The sequence below is a fragment of the Bos grunniens genome, chromosome 23 (assembly GCF_055505025.1).
Source record: "Bos grunniens cultivar Pamir isolate PY7600 chromosome 23, Bosgru_T2T1.0, whole genome shotgun sequence".
Classification (NCBI taxonomy): domain Eukaryota; kingdom Metazoa; phylum Chordata; class Mammalia; order Artiodactyla; family Bovidae; genus Bos; species Bos grunniens.
Window position 1 is genome coordinate 30,302,263 of NC_141187.1, and position 17,216 is coordinate 30,319,478.

Consider the following 17,216-nt stretch of genomic DNA (forward strand, 5'->3'; position numbering starts at 1 on the left):
ATAGACAGCATCCTTTTAGTGGTTATAATAACAAAAGCAATGGAGAACAAAGGTTAAAGTGAAAAGAAGCAGATCCAACATGGAGTCAGATTTGTTCTTCCTTGTAACAGATATAGTTCTAGGGAGCAATTTGGTGGTGCTTGAGAAATTAAGAGGGCATTAGCAGCCATCCTCTTCTGGGCTGTATCTGAGGCCTCTTATGCAGGGAGGAGTACTAGGCTCTTCATCCCAGTATTGCTTCCCCACCCTCCTCCACACTGTGGCATGTGGGATCTTGGTTCCCTGACCAGTGATCTATGGAAGCACAGAGACTGAACCTCTGGACCACCAGGGAAGTTCATCACACGTTGCTTATTGTCAAAGGCAGATGGAGGTAACCCAGAAACCCTTTGCCAAAATAAAATATGATAAAATATGGTACTGTGTATTGTAGAATACTATTCTGCAATTAGAACCTATAAATTAGATGTATAAACAGCAACATGATTAAACTTTAAAAATCATAGTACTGGGTTTTAAAAAGTAAGAAACAGGTCTAGTACAGTACTATTAATATATTCAAAGATTCTTCTGTATCCAAGGATACATGGAAAACATTAGAGAGTAACTGCCTGCAGGGGTGAGGACAATGTGAGAACGGAGATACAGGAGAAAATATAAACAAAACAAGAAGACCTTGCATGGGCTGATGATCATGTTCCTAGAATGAAGGAATATGATTGCGTTAACTCTGCACTGAAAGCCAGAAAAAAAGAAAGGACTGAAATGAGCAGGAAAATAAAGGACATGAGTAAGGACAGCAAGCCCCACTGGTAGGCTCAAAAATGGGCCCTGCACGGAGAGCAAGGCAAGAATCAGAGATAATGCATTGCCATGGCTCCTGTTCCCATCACAACCAGCCCAGCGTAATCACCATTCTTGGGCTTCAGGTTCCCTATAATCACCCCTCTAGTTCACTAAGGCACCTTGAGTGTACGTAATCCAGCAGCCTGGCAACTCTTTTGTGGGATATCTTTGTCTCTCTCTTTTTTTCTTTAGCCCAGTCTCTCAATTATCCCATGCCACCCTCTGCTCCCTTGGTATCCATACATTTGTTCTCTAGGTCTGTGTCTCTATTTCTGCTTTGCAAATTAGATCATCTCTACCCCTTTTCTAGATTCCACTTATAAGTGTAAATATATGGTTTTTCTGATCTATTTCACTCTGTATGACAGTCTCTAGGTCCATTCATGTTTCTTCAAACTACACAATTTCGTTCCTTTTTATGCTCGAGTAATATTCCATTAATAAAGTGTCAAAACAATAAAAAAACTTTATTTTTTGGGGCTCCAAAATCACTGCAGATGGTGACTGCAGCCATGAAATTAAAAGACGCTTACTCCTTGGAAGAAAAGTTATGACCAACCTAGATAACACGTTGAAAAGCAGAGATATTACTTTGCCAACAAAGGTCCATCTAGTCAAAGCTATGGTTTTTCTGGTGGTCATGTATGGATGTGAGAGTTGGACTGTGAAGAAAGCTGAGTGCCAAAGAATTGATGCTTTGGAACTGTGGTGTTGGAGAAGACTCTTGAGAGTCCCTTGGACTTCAAGGAGATCCAACCAATCCATTCTGAAGGAGATCAGCCCTGGGATTTCTTTGGAAGGAATGATGCTAAAGCTGAAACTCCAGTACTTTGGCTACCTCATGCGAAGAGTTGATTCATTGGAAAAGACTCTGATGCTCAGAGGGATTGGGGGCAGGAGGAGAAGGGGATGACAGAGGATGAGATGGCTGGATGGCATCACTGACTCGATGGACATGAGTCTGAGTGAACTCCGGGAGTTGGTGATGGACAGGGAGGCCTGGCGTGCTGCGATTCATGGGGTCTCAAAGAGTCGGACACGACTGAACGACTGAACTGAACTGAACTGAATATTCCATTGAATATATGCACCACATCTGCAGAATGACCATCATCAAAAAAAAAAATCTACAGACAATGAATGCCGGAGAAGGGGTGGAGAAAGGGAATGCTTGTACACTGTTGGTGGGAATATAAATTATACAGCCATTATGGAGAACAGTATGGAGTTTCCTGTAAGAACTAAAAATAGAACTACCATATGATCCAGCAATCCTACTCCTGGGCATATACCCAGGAAAGAAAATCACAGTTCAAAAAGATACACGCACCCCAGTGTTCATTGCAGCACTATTTACAATAGCCGGGACACGGAGGCAACCTAAACATCCATCAACAGAGGAATGGGTAAGGAAGTTGTGAGATCTCTTTTTGCCTCCTGCCCAGTAGGGGACGGGCTTCCCAGGTGGTAGTAGTAGTAAAGAATCCACCTGCCAATGCAGGAGATGTGAGACGCAGGTTCGATCCCTGGGTTAGGAAAATGCCCTGGAGTAGGAAATGGCAACCTGCTCCAATAATTTTGCCATGGAAAATTCCATGGACAGAGAAGCCTGGTGGGCTACAGTCCACGGACTTGCAGTGAGTCGAACATGACAGAGCAACTGAGCACACTCTCAGTAGTGGACAAAACTCAACAGTCTCTTGTTCCCAGGAAACTGCAGTGCTGACAGAAATATCGAGATCAATGGAGATTGTGCCAAAGATCCCACAGAGAAGATAAAGGATGGCTTTACAGCACAAACACTGCAACACAGATATTCTCCAACTTTCCAGTGGGGCCATCAAATGGATTATTTTCCTCTGCCTTTCCTCCAGATAGCTCCCAGTCCTCATCCTTGGGGCTTATGTACTCCTAAGCCTTCGCTTTAGGCTTCGGAATCTTTTCTTCATTCAGGGCAATTTTATTTTGGCCCAGAGCCTCCACATGTGCATATCCACAGCCCTCTGTCTGCTGGTCCACCCTAAAAGGAGAAGTACTAGAGGCCTGGAAACACAGTGTAAGTCGTTCATTTGTTTTTTTCTATTTCATACTCAACTGAAAAAGTCTTGTCTGTCTGAAACAGTAGTTCAGGACAGAGGAAAAGAAACAAAGCCCCATCGACCTGTCTGGCAAGTCTGAGCTTCTTCATCAGGTCACCGGCCTGAGGATTCCACTTCCCACAGGTTACAAAGACCAGCTGAGAAGCCTGTCAGATAGTTCCTTTAACTTGTGCCAGTTTTCTCAGCCACGGGATGAGAAAAACAAAGTAAGTCCTCTGTATTTCGCAGGTTTGTCAAAATGTTCAAAGGAAGATATGTATTTTTGAAAAATAACTTTTGATTTGGGTAATATTTGACAAATGTTACAATGAGGCATGTGTTGCGTATCATGAGAGGGGGATTGCAAAGAGTATTTATGGAATAATCTCATAAGTTCATTAAAAAAAAAGGTTAAATACACTTGTCTACAAAACTGGCAGTATACACAAAATGTTTAACCAGGGTTTTATGAGATGTGATAAGAGGAAGTAAGGAGAGTGGGACTTTTCACTCTGAAAATGTTCGAATCTTTTAAAAACCAGGAGTATATATTGATACAGCTTTTATAAGAAACATTAGGTAATACAGCTGAAGCAGAAATTGCTAGACAGTATAAGACTTTGAGACCTCAATTCATTTTTATTAAATTCAATTTTTCTCTTCTTAAGTGAGCATCTCACTCAATTTTCAGGCATTCAGAGGAATGCTTCCCTGGTCTGGAGGATCATAAAACATTCAGACCCAGGAAAAGACAATCATTAACTGCTGTCCAGTTTATCAAGGAGAAAAACTCCAGGTAGACATTTAGCTACAATTAGCTCCTAAACAGACATCTAGCCCCTAACTAATGAGCTGGGGTCTTGAGAAAGGGTCAAGGGATGGCGTCGCAATGTCTGGAGAAACTGAGAAACTGGGGGATCCAAGAAAACCATAAACTGACAAACTGGACATTGAGACATTTAAACTAGTTGGTCAAAAAATGCCATATATTAAAGTCATGAGCCAACCAAAAATGTACAGATCAATACTAGTAAAGATACAAAACTGCTGTAATCCCTGCCTTTTGGGGCCTCTTCATCCCCTCTCAGTGTCTATACTGAGGGCTTTGTATCTCTATCTTCTAAAATAAACTTTGCCTGTGTGAGTGTTCACGAGTTAGCAGAATTCATTCTTCAGCTCTCTGAACAGAACTCAGCTTTCACGTTTCACTACTACTAGTACTAGGTTGGACTATCAAACAATTTGATTTTTTTCTGGGTTAGACACAGAGTGGTTCTGCCTGTGATGACAGAAGAGCCTCGGATTCGCTTCTTTTGTATCAAGGACTTATATTAATCTACTGAAATTGGTGGTAATTATTCCATCACAATGATTCATATTACAGTTTAGTAATGCGGTTCACACAGGGTACAAGCACTTGGAGTATCTTGAAAACATCTGACCCCATAGTTCAGGAACAGGGCTCATAGGATACAAAAGGTAATCTTGTACATAGATTTCTACTAGAGAGACCCTGATAGGGGAAGAAGGTAGATTTTTTCCCCAGTGTTGGGATGGGAGGATGGGAATATAAGTGTTAAACTTGAAAGGAGAGAGCTAGAATCAGAAAGTATAGCCGAGGTGGTGATGGTGGTAGTGTGTGAATCATCATCATTCTTACAGAGATTCATACTTTGTGAACTTACTTGAATGTGTAGTCAGATTCTGTGTCCAATAACAACAGTAACAATAATAAATGTTTAAGAGGTGAGTTGGAACTGAACACAAGCCTCCTCTTATTGAAAAGTAAGGTCTGGCTAGCCTGCCCTCAGGCAAGTCCTGAGTAAAAGGGACAGGATATGTATTGGTCACAGAGATTCCACTGGCCTTTCTGTCCACCCCAGCAGCACCGATTAGACACACGGGACGCAGGAGTCTGGGTGGGTTGCACACTTTATTAGGACATACTCTACAAGAGAAAGGACCAGAAAGAAAGGGGACCTGGGTCCACTTGGGGCTGGATGAAGAGACTCTAAGATCAGAGAGACGAAAGCATCTCCATGTGTATGTCCAAAAAAAAAACAGTCAACTTGATACATTAATGCAAGCTCCACACAGTTCTGGCTTTTCCCATGATAGTTATTTCGAAACTTTAAATAAAGTTTTATTTTAGTCCCCCCCAAACCAAAAAAAAAAAAAAAAACCACTGACTACTCAACTTTGGTGTCCTGGTGGCAACCTGCCTGTCTCTGGTTCTTCCCTAGGGAGTGCACAGAAGGCAGGAGCCTCAGCAGGGTGACCAGGGACTTCCGAGAGTTGAAAGACATACGATAAATAAAATGAAAAAAATTACAAAACTATAGGGACTTGGAGATCCCATGTCCTAACGAATCGTCCAAGGGTCGGCGCTGGATCCCCCGGGCGCCTCACTGCCCATCGGAAGGCCTGCTTCAGCCTTTTAAAGTAAGGCAGGAACCCTTTTTCCAGACAGCGAAGAAGGGAAAGACTTTGCCGGAGAAGGAGGCGGTGAAGGTGAAGATGGGCGCCTGGGTGTCGGCGTCCAGCAGGGCCACGCGCCCCGCCTCGTAGTCCAGGGCGACGCCCACGTGACGCGGGATGTCGCTCAGCGGCAGGTCGGTCCCCGGGGAGGTGCTGGCCCAGCACTGCTGGTGGGAGAGGACCACCGCCCAGACGCCCTCCTCGGCGCTCAGGCCCTGCTCCCCCTTCCTCCTCACCTCCTCCCCGACCACCCCCACCGTGCATCCGCCGCCGTCCCCCAGCTGCACCTCCACCTGCCAGCGATGGCGCCCCGAGGAGAAGCCGGGGGACCCCAGCACCACCGGGAGACCCTCGAAGCGCAGGGGGCTGTCGGGCAGGTTCTGCTTCTGCCGGGTGTACCTCACAGACTTCCTGTCCTCGGAGAGGACCAGGCTCCGGCTAGCGGTCTGAGGGTCCAGAGTGACGACCCCTATTGGGAGGAAGGCGTGTACATCAGAACTGGCGGCTCCGAAAATGCCCCTAGACGGAGCACTGTGAGTGGGAGGTACAAAGAGCATCCGCCTTGTGCAGCCTGTCATTGTCCCGCTTCTCAGAACCTCAGTTTTGTTCCAGGAGGCAGAGGATGACATCTATACCTGACCGGCAAGGGGTGCTGCAAGGCTTTGCTTCTCAAAGTGGGGTCCATGAATCAGGACCATCACTTGCCTGGGAGCTTGTTAGAAATGCAGAATCTTGGGCCCTAACCCAGACCTACTGCATCAGAATCTGCATTTTAGTAAGACCCCCCCACCCCCCGCAGTTGAGTTTTCTACAAGTTAAATTTGAGAAGCAGAATAAGGTGATGCTTTTGGAAATAGTTTCTCAATTAAGCACCAATTTATAAGTCGTGTCTGACTCTTCGTGACCCCATGGATTGTAGTCTACCAGGCTCCTCTGTCCATGGAATTCTCCAGGCAAGAATACTGGAATGGGTTGCCATTCCTTTCTCCAGGGGATCTTCCCATCCCAGGGATCGAACCTGGGTCTCCTGCATTGCAGGTGAACTCTTTGCCATCTGGATCACCAGGGAAGCTTAAAAGTAAATGCTATTTAAAGAATTGTACAGTATTTGTCCAGGTCAATAAAGAGTCTAGGACAAATTTGGGCAAAAAGACCAAGCATTTGATAAGTATTTTAAATAAATAATATGTATGTGTAATCTAATATTAATTGAGCACTTACTATGTGCCAGGTATTATACTAAGTTTACTAATACATGAATTCATTTACCTTCAACTACTTATGGGATGGGTACTATTATATTAATTATAATAGTACAAAGAGGGACAAAGAAGCTTAATGACTTGCCAGTGTCTCATAACTAGCAAAAGCTAGAACAGAGAACCCAAGCAACCAGGCTCCAGAGTTTGTGTGTTTAATTGTTCTGTCCTTCTGTCTTGGAGTGGATGGATGAGTGCACTAAGGGATAAATGAAAAAATGGCTCCCAAGGCCCCCAAGTGTTTACCTGATTCTGTTTCCAGATGATGCACCAGATTTTCTGAGGGAAGCAAAAATAGAAAGACCTGCGACTTATTACTTCTTATAGGCCTTATTATTATTAGATTTATAGGACTTATTAGTTCTTATTTCAAATAAATAAGCACAGTGTGTCCTGGGAACAATGTGAGGACAAGGACAGAAGAAAGGGGGCTTCTGCTGTGAGAGAGATGATGTCCTCACCTTCCTGACTCTGCCGTTCCCATCCTTGGGGAGAGGGGATGCTCAAAGGAATGGTCTCTCTGGGCAGAGTAGGATCACTAAGGGAAGGCTTAAGGGATGGGAGACGCCTTGAGCCAGGTTGGGAAGGTGAAGATGGAGCTTCATGGAAGGCAGATGGGAAACTGATGGGAATGGGGGAAGTTGCTGTCCCCTTTCACTTACCAGAGAACGCCCTCATCATCTCTGGGAGGGTGAGTATTTTCCTGTGGAGATCGCGGATCTTTTTGACAAGGTCAGGAGAAATGGCCTCTGGACTCAAAAAAGTCTTCATCTCACACCTGCAGACAAGTTGGTAACCAGTTAGGTTCTAATTCCAAAAATAATGTTTGGGTCATTCAGACCCAATGAGGCTAAAATCTGACTCAAGAATCTTGGCATCTGTGGTGAATAATTAGATTGAGTGACATCTCTTATCTTTGCTGGAAATGTGGAGTTACTAAAGCAAGAAGCCTTTCAGCTAGACCTAAGAGGAACTAACGGTAACCACTTCTCAGGAATTAGATACAGGTGCTTTAAGAGAATGTACCCCTGGGGACCAAAAGAGAAAAGATCACCACCCCTATTAGCCTCTAGAGGGCGGTACAGTGCCATTTGAAAAACAGCCTTAAACAATCTAATTTGCATGATGTTTGGTACAAAGGGAAAGGGGTTGAAGAGGGATGAAAAAAGGAGATGAAAGAAATCCTACACCGCAGCGAGAGAGAAAGACCTCAATGCTGGTTCCAGCTCAGTCTTTGCTTGTCAGTCTCTGTGTGACTGACAAGCACTTCTCCTCTTCATCAGACATGAAGACCTCAGAAAAACTCTTCTAGATCTAGATCTCTGACACTCTTTGGAAGTATGTTTAGAGAACTTCCTGATTCATGGGCACCTGACTTCAGCCCCCCTACACACACGTGGGCAACAATACATGAGGACTCTTCCCTAGTCACTGTGTCTCAAGTTGAGTGGGAAAAATGATTGAAAGAATAGACTGGTCTTCCTGTTTTGTGCTTCTCATATTCTGTACTAAATATTTCCCCTTTGACTGACATTTTACATGATGTTAAATACTGACTCAAACACTAATAATTTCAGGAATTAAATAAGATGTTCCTGGATCAGTTCAACATAATTATTATTTAATTTTTAAAATTATTACTATTTTGGCCGTGCCACATGGTTTGTGGGGTTTTAGTTTCCCTATCAGCCATTGAACCCAGGCCCTAGACAGTGAGAGCATGGAGTTCTATGCCAGGGAATTCCCCATGATTATTATTTATAACTTCACTTCTAAGGGGAAGAAAATGTGTCCCCAGTACCAGTTTAAAAAGGAGCCTTAGCATACAGACCTGAGTAAACTGGGGCTGTTTGTGTGTGAGAGGATGACAGAGTGTCTGTCGAAGTGCTTTTGCTTCTCTGGGTAACCACATGTAGGTGCGAGGTGTAGGAGCCTGCACCTTCAGTCCCACAGTGCATGCCTCCCCCCTTCAGTCTGGGAGAGTGGGGCCTACCTGCTCTGGTTGACTCTGACATCCTACAAAAGGAAAAAAAAATGCACTTAGTTTCTATACATCCTTCCCATCAGGGCTTCTGTACATCCTTTCTTCCTTTTCATATCAGCTCAAAACTCTCCCCTCCAGAGAGCTGATCTGTTTAATCACCTACTCATAGACTGCTCATTTACATCATGCTTCCTTACTCACGTGGGACTGTGTTGTCAGTTCATTAGCTGGTTCCTCTGTCTCAGCCTCATCCTAGGAGTGTGTTCTGCCTCCAACCATTAGGAGATGGTGGAGAGCAGGGACCAGGCCTTGAGTTACCAGCCAGAAGATATGAAACAGGATAATGTAGTGATAATCACAACAGGAACTGTTTTCCGAGTCCTTTCAGTGAGCCAGGGACTATGGTAAGCATTTTGCATGAAATTTTTTTTTATGGTCTTTGCAACAAAATTATCTCCCCATGTTTAGAGAGGTTATGAGATTTGCCAGTGTCACAGCTGGCAGAGCTGACTGACACTGAAGCCCAAGACCATCAGACTCCAAAGCCTTTGGCATGACCACCGTATGTGACATGGGAAAGTCATCCAGCTCTTCTGAGACTTCATCTCTGTAACCTCCCTGGGCCAAAGGAACCCAATAACCATCAGTCCCTCTCATTACACATCATCTCCGCTTCCCTTTCCTGTCTCTCTCCAGCATCTTCCAGCCCCCAGCATGGTGTCCCCTTCCTGTGGGCTCCCTCTCCTATCCCATGAGCTGGTGGGGTGTCTCTCACTTGCAGAAGCTCACTTGCTGGCTGCTGACACTTCTCCTCCAGCTCCTTGACCTGGGCACCCAGCCGGGCCACTTCCTCAGAGAGTTTGGAGAGATACTCATCCCTCTCCTTCCATATCTGCCGCTCCAGCTCCGTCAGCCTGGCCAGGAGGAGGTGCTGCTGTTTCCCCAGCTCCTGCTGCAGCCTCTCAAAAGCCGCTTCCACCTGCTGTTTCTTGCTTTCTATCTGAGTCTGCAAGGGGTAGAAAGACAGGCATAGTTAGGGAGAAACTCACAGAGCTGGGTTCCCGGAGCCTCGTCTATATCCTTACTGTTGATTAAAAGGGTCAGGGAGTAAGCAGTTCCAAGATTCATCCTCCCAAATAATATTATGGTATTAATACAAGTAGGTAGGTGTCAGGATAAACTTACCAAGGATGAGAGTCATGCTCTCATCTCGCCTAGGGATTCTAATAATAATGCACATCATGCTCTCAGAGCCAGGATTTTCAAACATACTTCCACATCTGCAATACCATCCTAACCCTCCCATACCATCTCTAGAGTCAGGTGGAGATGATCTCTTAGAGAGCAACTGAAGCTAGAGGAGGCTGTGATTAGAGCACAACTTATGAGAAGAGAGGGCTTCCCTACTGGCTCAAGTGGTAAAGAATCCACCTGCAATGCAGGAGACACAGGAGACACATGTTCGATCCTTGGGTCGGGAAGATCCCTTGGAGAAGGAAATGGCAACCCAATCCAGTATTCTTGCTGTGAAAATTCCACAGACAGAGAAGCCTGGTGGGCTACAGTTCATGGGGTCGTGTCCATGACTGAACATGCATGCACTGTGTGAGAGAATGGTGTGGTGTTGGTCTTAGCCACCGAGGTCGCCATCTACAGGGCATGTTTTGATGGACATTCAGGGATGCTGGAGATCTTCCTGTCCCCAGACTCTCTCTCCTTGGTCAGAGATTCCACAGTGTGGATTTCCTCCTGGAGAACTTTGTAGCACAAGAAAAGAGATGGGAGGGAGCCAGATACTGCCACACCATCAGCCCACTGTCCTCGGGGTCAGCCTTGTGATCAGTCCTAGCATGCAGACACTGGCATACATTTTCTGGCCCCAGGCTTCCTACGTGAAGGCAATGCTTTCAGGTAGACAGACTGTAATGGGAAGAGCAATGGATTAAGGGTTAAGAGAACCAGGCTTTAGTCATTTCATCATGAGCTTGGACTTTTCCATGTGGCCTTGGGAGCATCACTTTTCTGGACATGAAGTTTCTGCTCTGAAAAATAATGGCTGGCAAAATGGGTCTTGGATTAGAAGATGCCAGAACCACTTCCAGCTCTGATATTCTGGGATTCCTCAACTTGACCCCAAATGCCCTTCTGCAGAGACAGAGGCAGAAGCAAGTCAGGGAGGTGAATAAGAACAGTCTGCCCATTCTTCCCAGCCAGGCAATGGACACCAGATAACAAGCTGCCCCAGAGTCTGCTAAGAAAACCCCTAAATGGGGATTTCCAAGTGGGAGAAATGGGTAAAATTTTTGTTTAAATAAAGTGAGTTTTAAAAACAAATAAACACAATGTGTTAAATAACTTTATTCTAAAGTTTGACTAGTCAGGTAGACTTATGAAAAGCACTTTTGAGCACTTATCAGAATATGGACATAACTTTCAAATACTACAGAATATTATTTTAATATTGCAAGGTTTTAGGCCTAAAAATGTATCATTTACTTTACGAAATCCTACAGCAGAAATCCTATAGGTCATATTTTCTCAGCACTGGGAATGACAATAAAAATATTAGTTAAGATATAACTAATAAGTACTATATAGCTGTAAGAAAATTGAATTTAGGATCATTTTAAATAGCTACTGGATTAAATAGCAAATCCAAACTGATATTACTTTTGCAGAGTCAAAGGAGTGCTAAGGAGGAAGCATTGAGACTAGAGATAAAAGACTAAATTCACCTAATTCTACCAAAACTACCTTAAGGTCACAGGAAACAATGTATGCTGCTGCTGCTAAGTCGCTTCAGTCGTGTCCGATTCTGTGTGACCCCATAGACGGCAGCCCACCAGGCTCCCCGGTCCCTGGGATTCTCCAGGCAAGAACACTGGAGTGGGTTGCCATTTCCTTCTCCAATACATGAAAGTGAAAAGTGAAAGTGAAGTTGCTCAGTCGTGTCCGACTCTTCGAAACCCCATGGACTGCAGCCTACCAGGCTCCTCCATCCATGGGATTTTCCAGGCAAGAGTACTGGAGTGGGGTGCCATTGCCTTCTCCGAAACAATGTATACATTTGTCAAAACATCATGTTGCATATTTATTTCTCAAGTATACCTTAATAAAAGCTGGGGTGGAAGGAGAAAATGCACCCTTAAAAGAAAGAAAAGAAAAATAGTAATTCTGGCCATGTACATGCCTTATTCATTAAAGTGGAGGATTATCACATCAGAAATTTGTGCAAACCATAAAAACACTTTCAAGTATTAGGAAAATAATTATAGGGCTTCCCTAGTGGTCTAGTGGTTGGAAGTCTGCCTGCCAATGCAGGGGACATGGGTTCAGTCCCTGGTCGGGGAGGATCCTACATGCCACAGTGCAACTAAGCCCATGCTCTACAACAAGGGAAGCCACTGCAAAGAGAAGTCCACACACTGAAACTAGAGAGCCCCCCACAACTAGAGAAAACCCGTGCACAGCAACGAAGACCCAGTGCAGCCAAAAATAAATATATAGAAAATAATTACACTCTACAAGTAATGTTATTATATGATATGTGGGGTGGGGTGTTCTAAATGAAGAAAATCAGGATTTCTTATGAGACTCTGTTCTGCCACGAGTGTCTCTGTGAGACATTTTATTCGTGGATGCTAGGTGGATATTTGATGATTTAGAACAAAATTATACTTATTCCCAAAAGCTGTCTAATGCAGACAACCAAAAATTCTCAAAGTTTACAAGAATCCTTAAAATGTCCGACGGAGCTGATGGGAAGCTTGGGGAATGTCTCAGGACCAGAAGTTATTAAGAGCAGGATCCAGAAGAGCGATCAAACTGAGAGGCCAGGGCTCCATCCAGATACTTGACTGATCACATGGCCCTCACTCCCGTGTGGATCGTCCCCACCCTGCCCCCTCGGAATAAACAAAGAAAGGTGCTGACTGGAGCCACCCCAGATGTGGGACCCGAAATGTGAGACCGGGACCCGAAATGTGAGACCCACAGGAAAGCGCACAAGAAAATAAGTTACCAAGATGAAGGGTTAAAAGAAATTAAACATCACGTAACCTTCAGATACTAACAATAAGGTTTGCTGCTGCTGCTGCTGCTAAGTCGCTTCAGTCACGTCTGACTCTGTGCGACACCATGGACTGCAGCCCACCAGGTTTCTCCGTCCATGGGATTCTCCAGGCAAGAACACTGGAGTGGGTTACCATTTCCTTCTCCAATGCATGAAAGTGGAAAGTGAAAGTGAAGTCGCTCAGTTGTGTCCGACTCTTTGTGACCCCATGGACTGCAGCCTACCAGGATCCTCCATCCATGGGATTTTCCGGGCAACGGTACTGGAGTGGGGTGCCATTGCCTTCTCCAACAATAAGGTTTAAAGACATGGAAAAACAGGAAAAAGCTTAATTTGAAGGAGAAAAAAAAAGAACTGCAAAACTGTATTTGGAAAACAACCAAATAGAAAGCTCTGTGAAAACTGAGATGAAAATGAACAGAGTTGAAAATTAACAAAAAATGAGAAAAGAAAATCCCCAAAGGAGAAGATGGCCTATGGGGATGTGGCCTTTACCAGGAGCACTTGGAGCTTCTGGTCTTCCCGGCTCTTCATGTCGTCAATCTCATCTCTCTCCGTGCTCAGAGCTTCCAACCGACTCCTGAGACGGTCCTGTGGATAGAAGAATAGGCAGAAGGAGGTAGCTGAGTTCATGATTTGACTCAATTGTCTACCATGTTCCCGGCACATTGTCATGTGCTGAAGAAGTCAAAGGTTAAAAAAAAGACCCACTTCTTGTCTGTAAAAGACCACTATCAGGACTTTCTTGGTGGTCTAGTGGTTGGGACTTGGCTCTCTCACTGCCTGGGCCCAGAGTTTGATCCCCGATTGGGCAACTAAGATCCCATAAGCCATGCTGCTCAGCTCAAAAATTGAAGAAGAAAAAAAAAAAAAAGACCACCATGTAGAGATGGAGTCTGTCACAAGTGAATGACATACAGACAAATGCAACAATTGAGGTGTGTACACAGTGAGATGGGTGCACAGCAGAGGGGGCAATTCTGCCTGCAGGGGCAAAGGAAGGTTGTAGAAAGCAGCTACCAGTTACAATAGGCCATGAAAGACAAATTTCCAGTTGGGTAAGAGAAGGGGAGGAAGGTAGTTAATGCCTCTGAACTGTACACTTAAAATTTGGTAAAATGGCTTAAAAAAAAAAAATAGTGAAGCAGACTTAGTGAATTTACAGTTGCTGGCAGGGGGAAGGGTGGGGTGAAGGGATAGTCAGGGATTTGGGGATCAATACTGATATATTTAAATATGTACAGTATATATATTTTTATATATATAAAATAGTTAAATATATATAGTACACACTGCTATATTTAAAATGGGTAACCAACAAGGTCCTGCTGTATAGCACGTGGAACTCTGCTCAATGTTATGTGGCAGCCTGGATGGGAGGGGAGTTCGGGGAAGAATGGATGCATGTATATGGATGGCTGAGTCCCTTCACTGTTCACCTGAAATTATCACAACATTGTTAGTTGGCTATACCCCAATACAAAAAAAAGAAAACACTAAGGGGGGAAAAAAAAGAGTGAGGGGAGTGGAAAGCTTTCCAAGAAGAAGAAACTACTAAAAAGTATTAGAAGCAGGAAAGAGTGTTAATTCAGCAAACAGCAGGTATATAACGGTCAGTCTGTCTGGACGTGCCTGGAGAAGGTGGCTGACAGATAAAGGCAGGATCCCGAATGCAAGTGGCCTTGAATGCTAAAGGCATGGGCTTTCTTCAGACACAGAGTCAGGATCCACAGGATGGTTGTGAGCAGGGGAGCGACATGATGGGCTTTGTGATTTGGGAGGCTCTGCCTCGCAGCAGACTGGAGGGTGACCGGAAAGGTGAGAGTGTAGACAGGGCCCTTGATGGAGCCTCTGTGACAGACGGGGACAGCCTGGATTCCATGGTGGTTGTGGGGATAATGCCGAGGGAAAGATGAGAGATGGTTCCAGGGAAGCCACTTCCAGACCTGGTGACTGGGTGACAAAAGGGACCTGAGGGGCAGATAGGAGTGGATAGTGTCCCCAGGACCAGAGGGACTACTGTACTGCCACACCCCACTTCTCAAAAAGAAGAGCAGCTCTTGTAGGATGACCTCCCCATCCTGCCTCCCCTCTGAGCCCCAGCCGTCGGGGCCTTGCTAGGTCCTATACCCAGTCTGGATCCGGGGAGACCAAGGCCACCCTGCCCATGACCTGCAGGAGGACAGCTGCTCTCTCTCCTTCCCAGTGAAGCCGTGGCTAGAATGCTCTGTGCTCCATCACTGTGGGGTCCCCTCAGGGCTGGAGCTGAAGTTCTCCAAGACTGTGAATGGCCACACATCCAAATGGAAGGAACCATGTCTCACTCAGCCTGGGGCTGCCCCAGGTCCCAGCAGCCTGGGGTTGGTCTCCTGATATGGACCATGACCATATCCAGCCATGGCTCTTCCTGGAGCTCTCCGCTCCATCCCCTTCACCACCTCGGGACACTGTCCTGCCCCAGATGGCCCGAGCTGATCCCACGCCTCTTACCCGGTAAGGCTGGATGGCCTCGTCCAGGAAGCCCACGACGTGGGCCTGGTGGGAGGGACCCTCCCGGCAGAACACACAGAGGAACTCAGCGTCATTCTCGCAGAAGAAGTAGATCTTCTCGCCGTGCTCCTCACAGTAAGTCTCCCCGAGAGGGCCCAGGGGCACAGGGACCAGGAGGGTTTCTCTCGGCTCCTTCTCCTCGCAGAGGGCACAGAGAAGGACCCTGCCAGAGGGCTGGGCCCCCATCTGGGAGGGTGGAGGAAGGCACAGCCGGCAGAAGGCGTGTCCGCAGGCGGCGGTCACTGCATCCTCCAGGGGCCCTTTGCACTTGGAACAGGTAGCCCCTTTGTGGGAGGGGGTCGCGGGCATCACGGTGTCTTCCCCAGCCCGTCCTCTCAGGCCTCTGCCTCAGTCCACATGAACCCTCTCTCCCTGAAATGGAATCACTTTACATGAGTCACAGAGGAAAGGAATGGGAGGCTGAGAGAGGGGAAGGCAGGGGTGTCCGGACAGAAAAGCCACCTGGCTCCACCTCTTGTGCTTCCCAGAGTCCCGGCTACCACTTATCAGCTGAGTGGGTTCAAACTCCAGGGCATCTCGAATTACCCAGCATTCCCCAACAGCGGCCCTGGCAGCCCGTTCTCCCCTCGTTCTAGTCCTTCCGGCCCCTGGGGTGGGGAACAGAGCACACCATGAGGTCACAGGGAGATGGGGTTTCCTGGAATCCTTCCCTTGACCACTGGCGGGTGGGGAGATTTGGGGAGGAGACCTTGCTTCCTGTCCGGCTGAGCAGGTGGGAGCCATAAACTTCAGGCCCTGAGGTGTGCACAGGTGTGCACACAGCGGCAAAGTCCAGCTGGAGTGGGAGTGCTCACTTCCGGGAGATTGTTCTGGAGGCTTTACTCAATGCTGCAGGTGTGATGATCGCCCACCAGGACCCCTCCTCTGCACTTCCATTTTAGCTTTCAACTGCAGCAAGGAGAAGGCAAAAAAGCATAATACAAGTGATCTGTGTTGATACAATTTAGAAAAGTCAATAAAAAAAAAAAGATAAACAGGTTCAACCACATTTATCTAAGGCTTAGTATTTTCGTATTGTTACATCCAATCTGATAACAGCCCTTGAGAGCAGGTGATGATTATAGGAAATGTAAAGCGAAAGGTAAAGTGACCTTTCCTGAGTCACAGAGCTAGAAAGCTGCAAGGCTGCAGTCTACTCAAGTCTCCTGGCTTCTAGCTGCGTGCCCTTCCTGAACTCCCAGCCAGGACAAGGGGATCAGACAGTCATGGGTCTTCATCCGCTCACATGCATCTGTGTATAAAACCAAGGAAAACACCTCCCATAACCCCTCTGGAGATCAGCCCTCCACCCTGTCTCACTCCCTTTCCACTCCAGCTACTTTGTGTATCGACTTCCCTTCCCCCCACCTACACCCTCTGCCCCCAAGAGTGCAGTCCCTGGAGCTGCAGTGTCCAGCACAAGAGCCTCCAAATGCCCGAGGCTGCTGGGCATTGAATGTGGCCGGTCCCAACTGAAAAATGCCGTATGTGTAAAATACGCCCTGATTCCAGACTTTCTTGTTGTTTACTTGCTCAGTCGTGTCCAACTCTTTGCAGCCCCACGGGCTGTAGGCCTCCAGGCTCCTCTGTCCATGGAATTCTCCAGGCAAGAACACTAGAGTGGATTGCCATGCCCTTCTCCAGGGGATCTTCATGACCCAGGGATGGAACCCATGCATTGGCAGGTGGATTCTTTACCACTGAGCCACCAGTGAAGCCCCTTCAAAGACTTTAGCACCAAATAAGAAGAATGTAAAATGTCTATGACTAATTTTGTCTACCGATTACACACATTGCTACTATTTGGGGCTAAATATTAGTTTCCTGTCACCCTGCTTGTTTAATCTATATGCTGAGCACATCATGAGAACCGCTAGGCTGGATGAATTACAAGCAATGGAATCAAGATAGGCAGGAGAAACATCAACAACCTCAGATATGCGGATGAC

The 17,216-nt window shown here is 46.1% G+C and overlaps 1 protein-coding gene across 3 annotated transcripts; it reads right to left on the reverse strand.

The window, feature by feature from the left end:
- Positions 1-4,838: 4,838 nt before the first annotated feature.
- Positions 4,839-16,201, reverse strand: TRIM15 (tripartite motif containing 15). 3 transcript variants are annotated; one of them, XM_086369636.1, is made up of 8 exons: positions 15,814-16,200; positions 15,208-15,639; positions 13,213-13,308; positions 9,421-9,651; positions 8,655-8,677; positions 7,324-7,439; positions 6,908-6,940; positions 4,839-5,871 (listed from the first exon to the last, which is right to left on the reverse strand). In XM_086369636.1, exons 2-8 carry the CDS (start codon positions 15,574-15,576, stop codon positions 5,354-5,356), a joined length of 1,386 nt encoding a protein of 461 aa, XP_086225762.1. In that variant the 5' UTR covers positions 15,577-15,639; positions 15,814-16,200; the 3' UTR covers positions 4,839-5,353. The 3 variants fall into 3 exon arrangements, with proteins under 3 accessions (XP_086225762.1, XP_086225761.1, XP_086225763.1); XM_086369635.1 differs by having other exon boundaries at positions 15,208-16,200; XM_086369637.1 differs by lacking the exon at positions 6,908-6,940 and having other exon boundaries at positions 15,208-16,201.
- Positions 16,202-17,216: the final 1,015 nt, after the last annotated feature.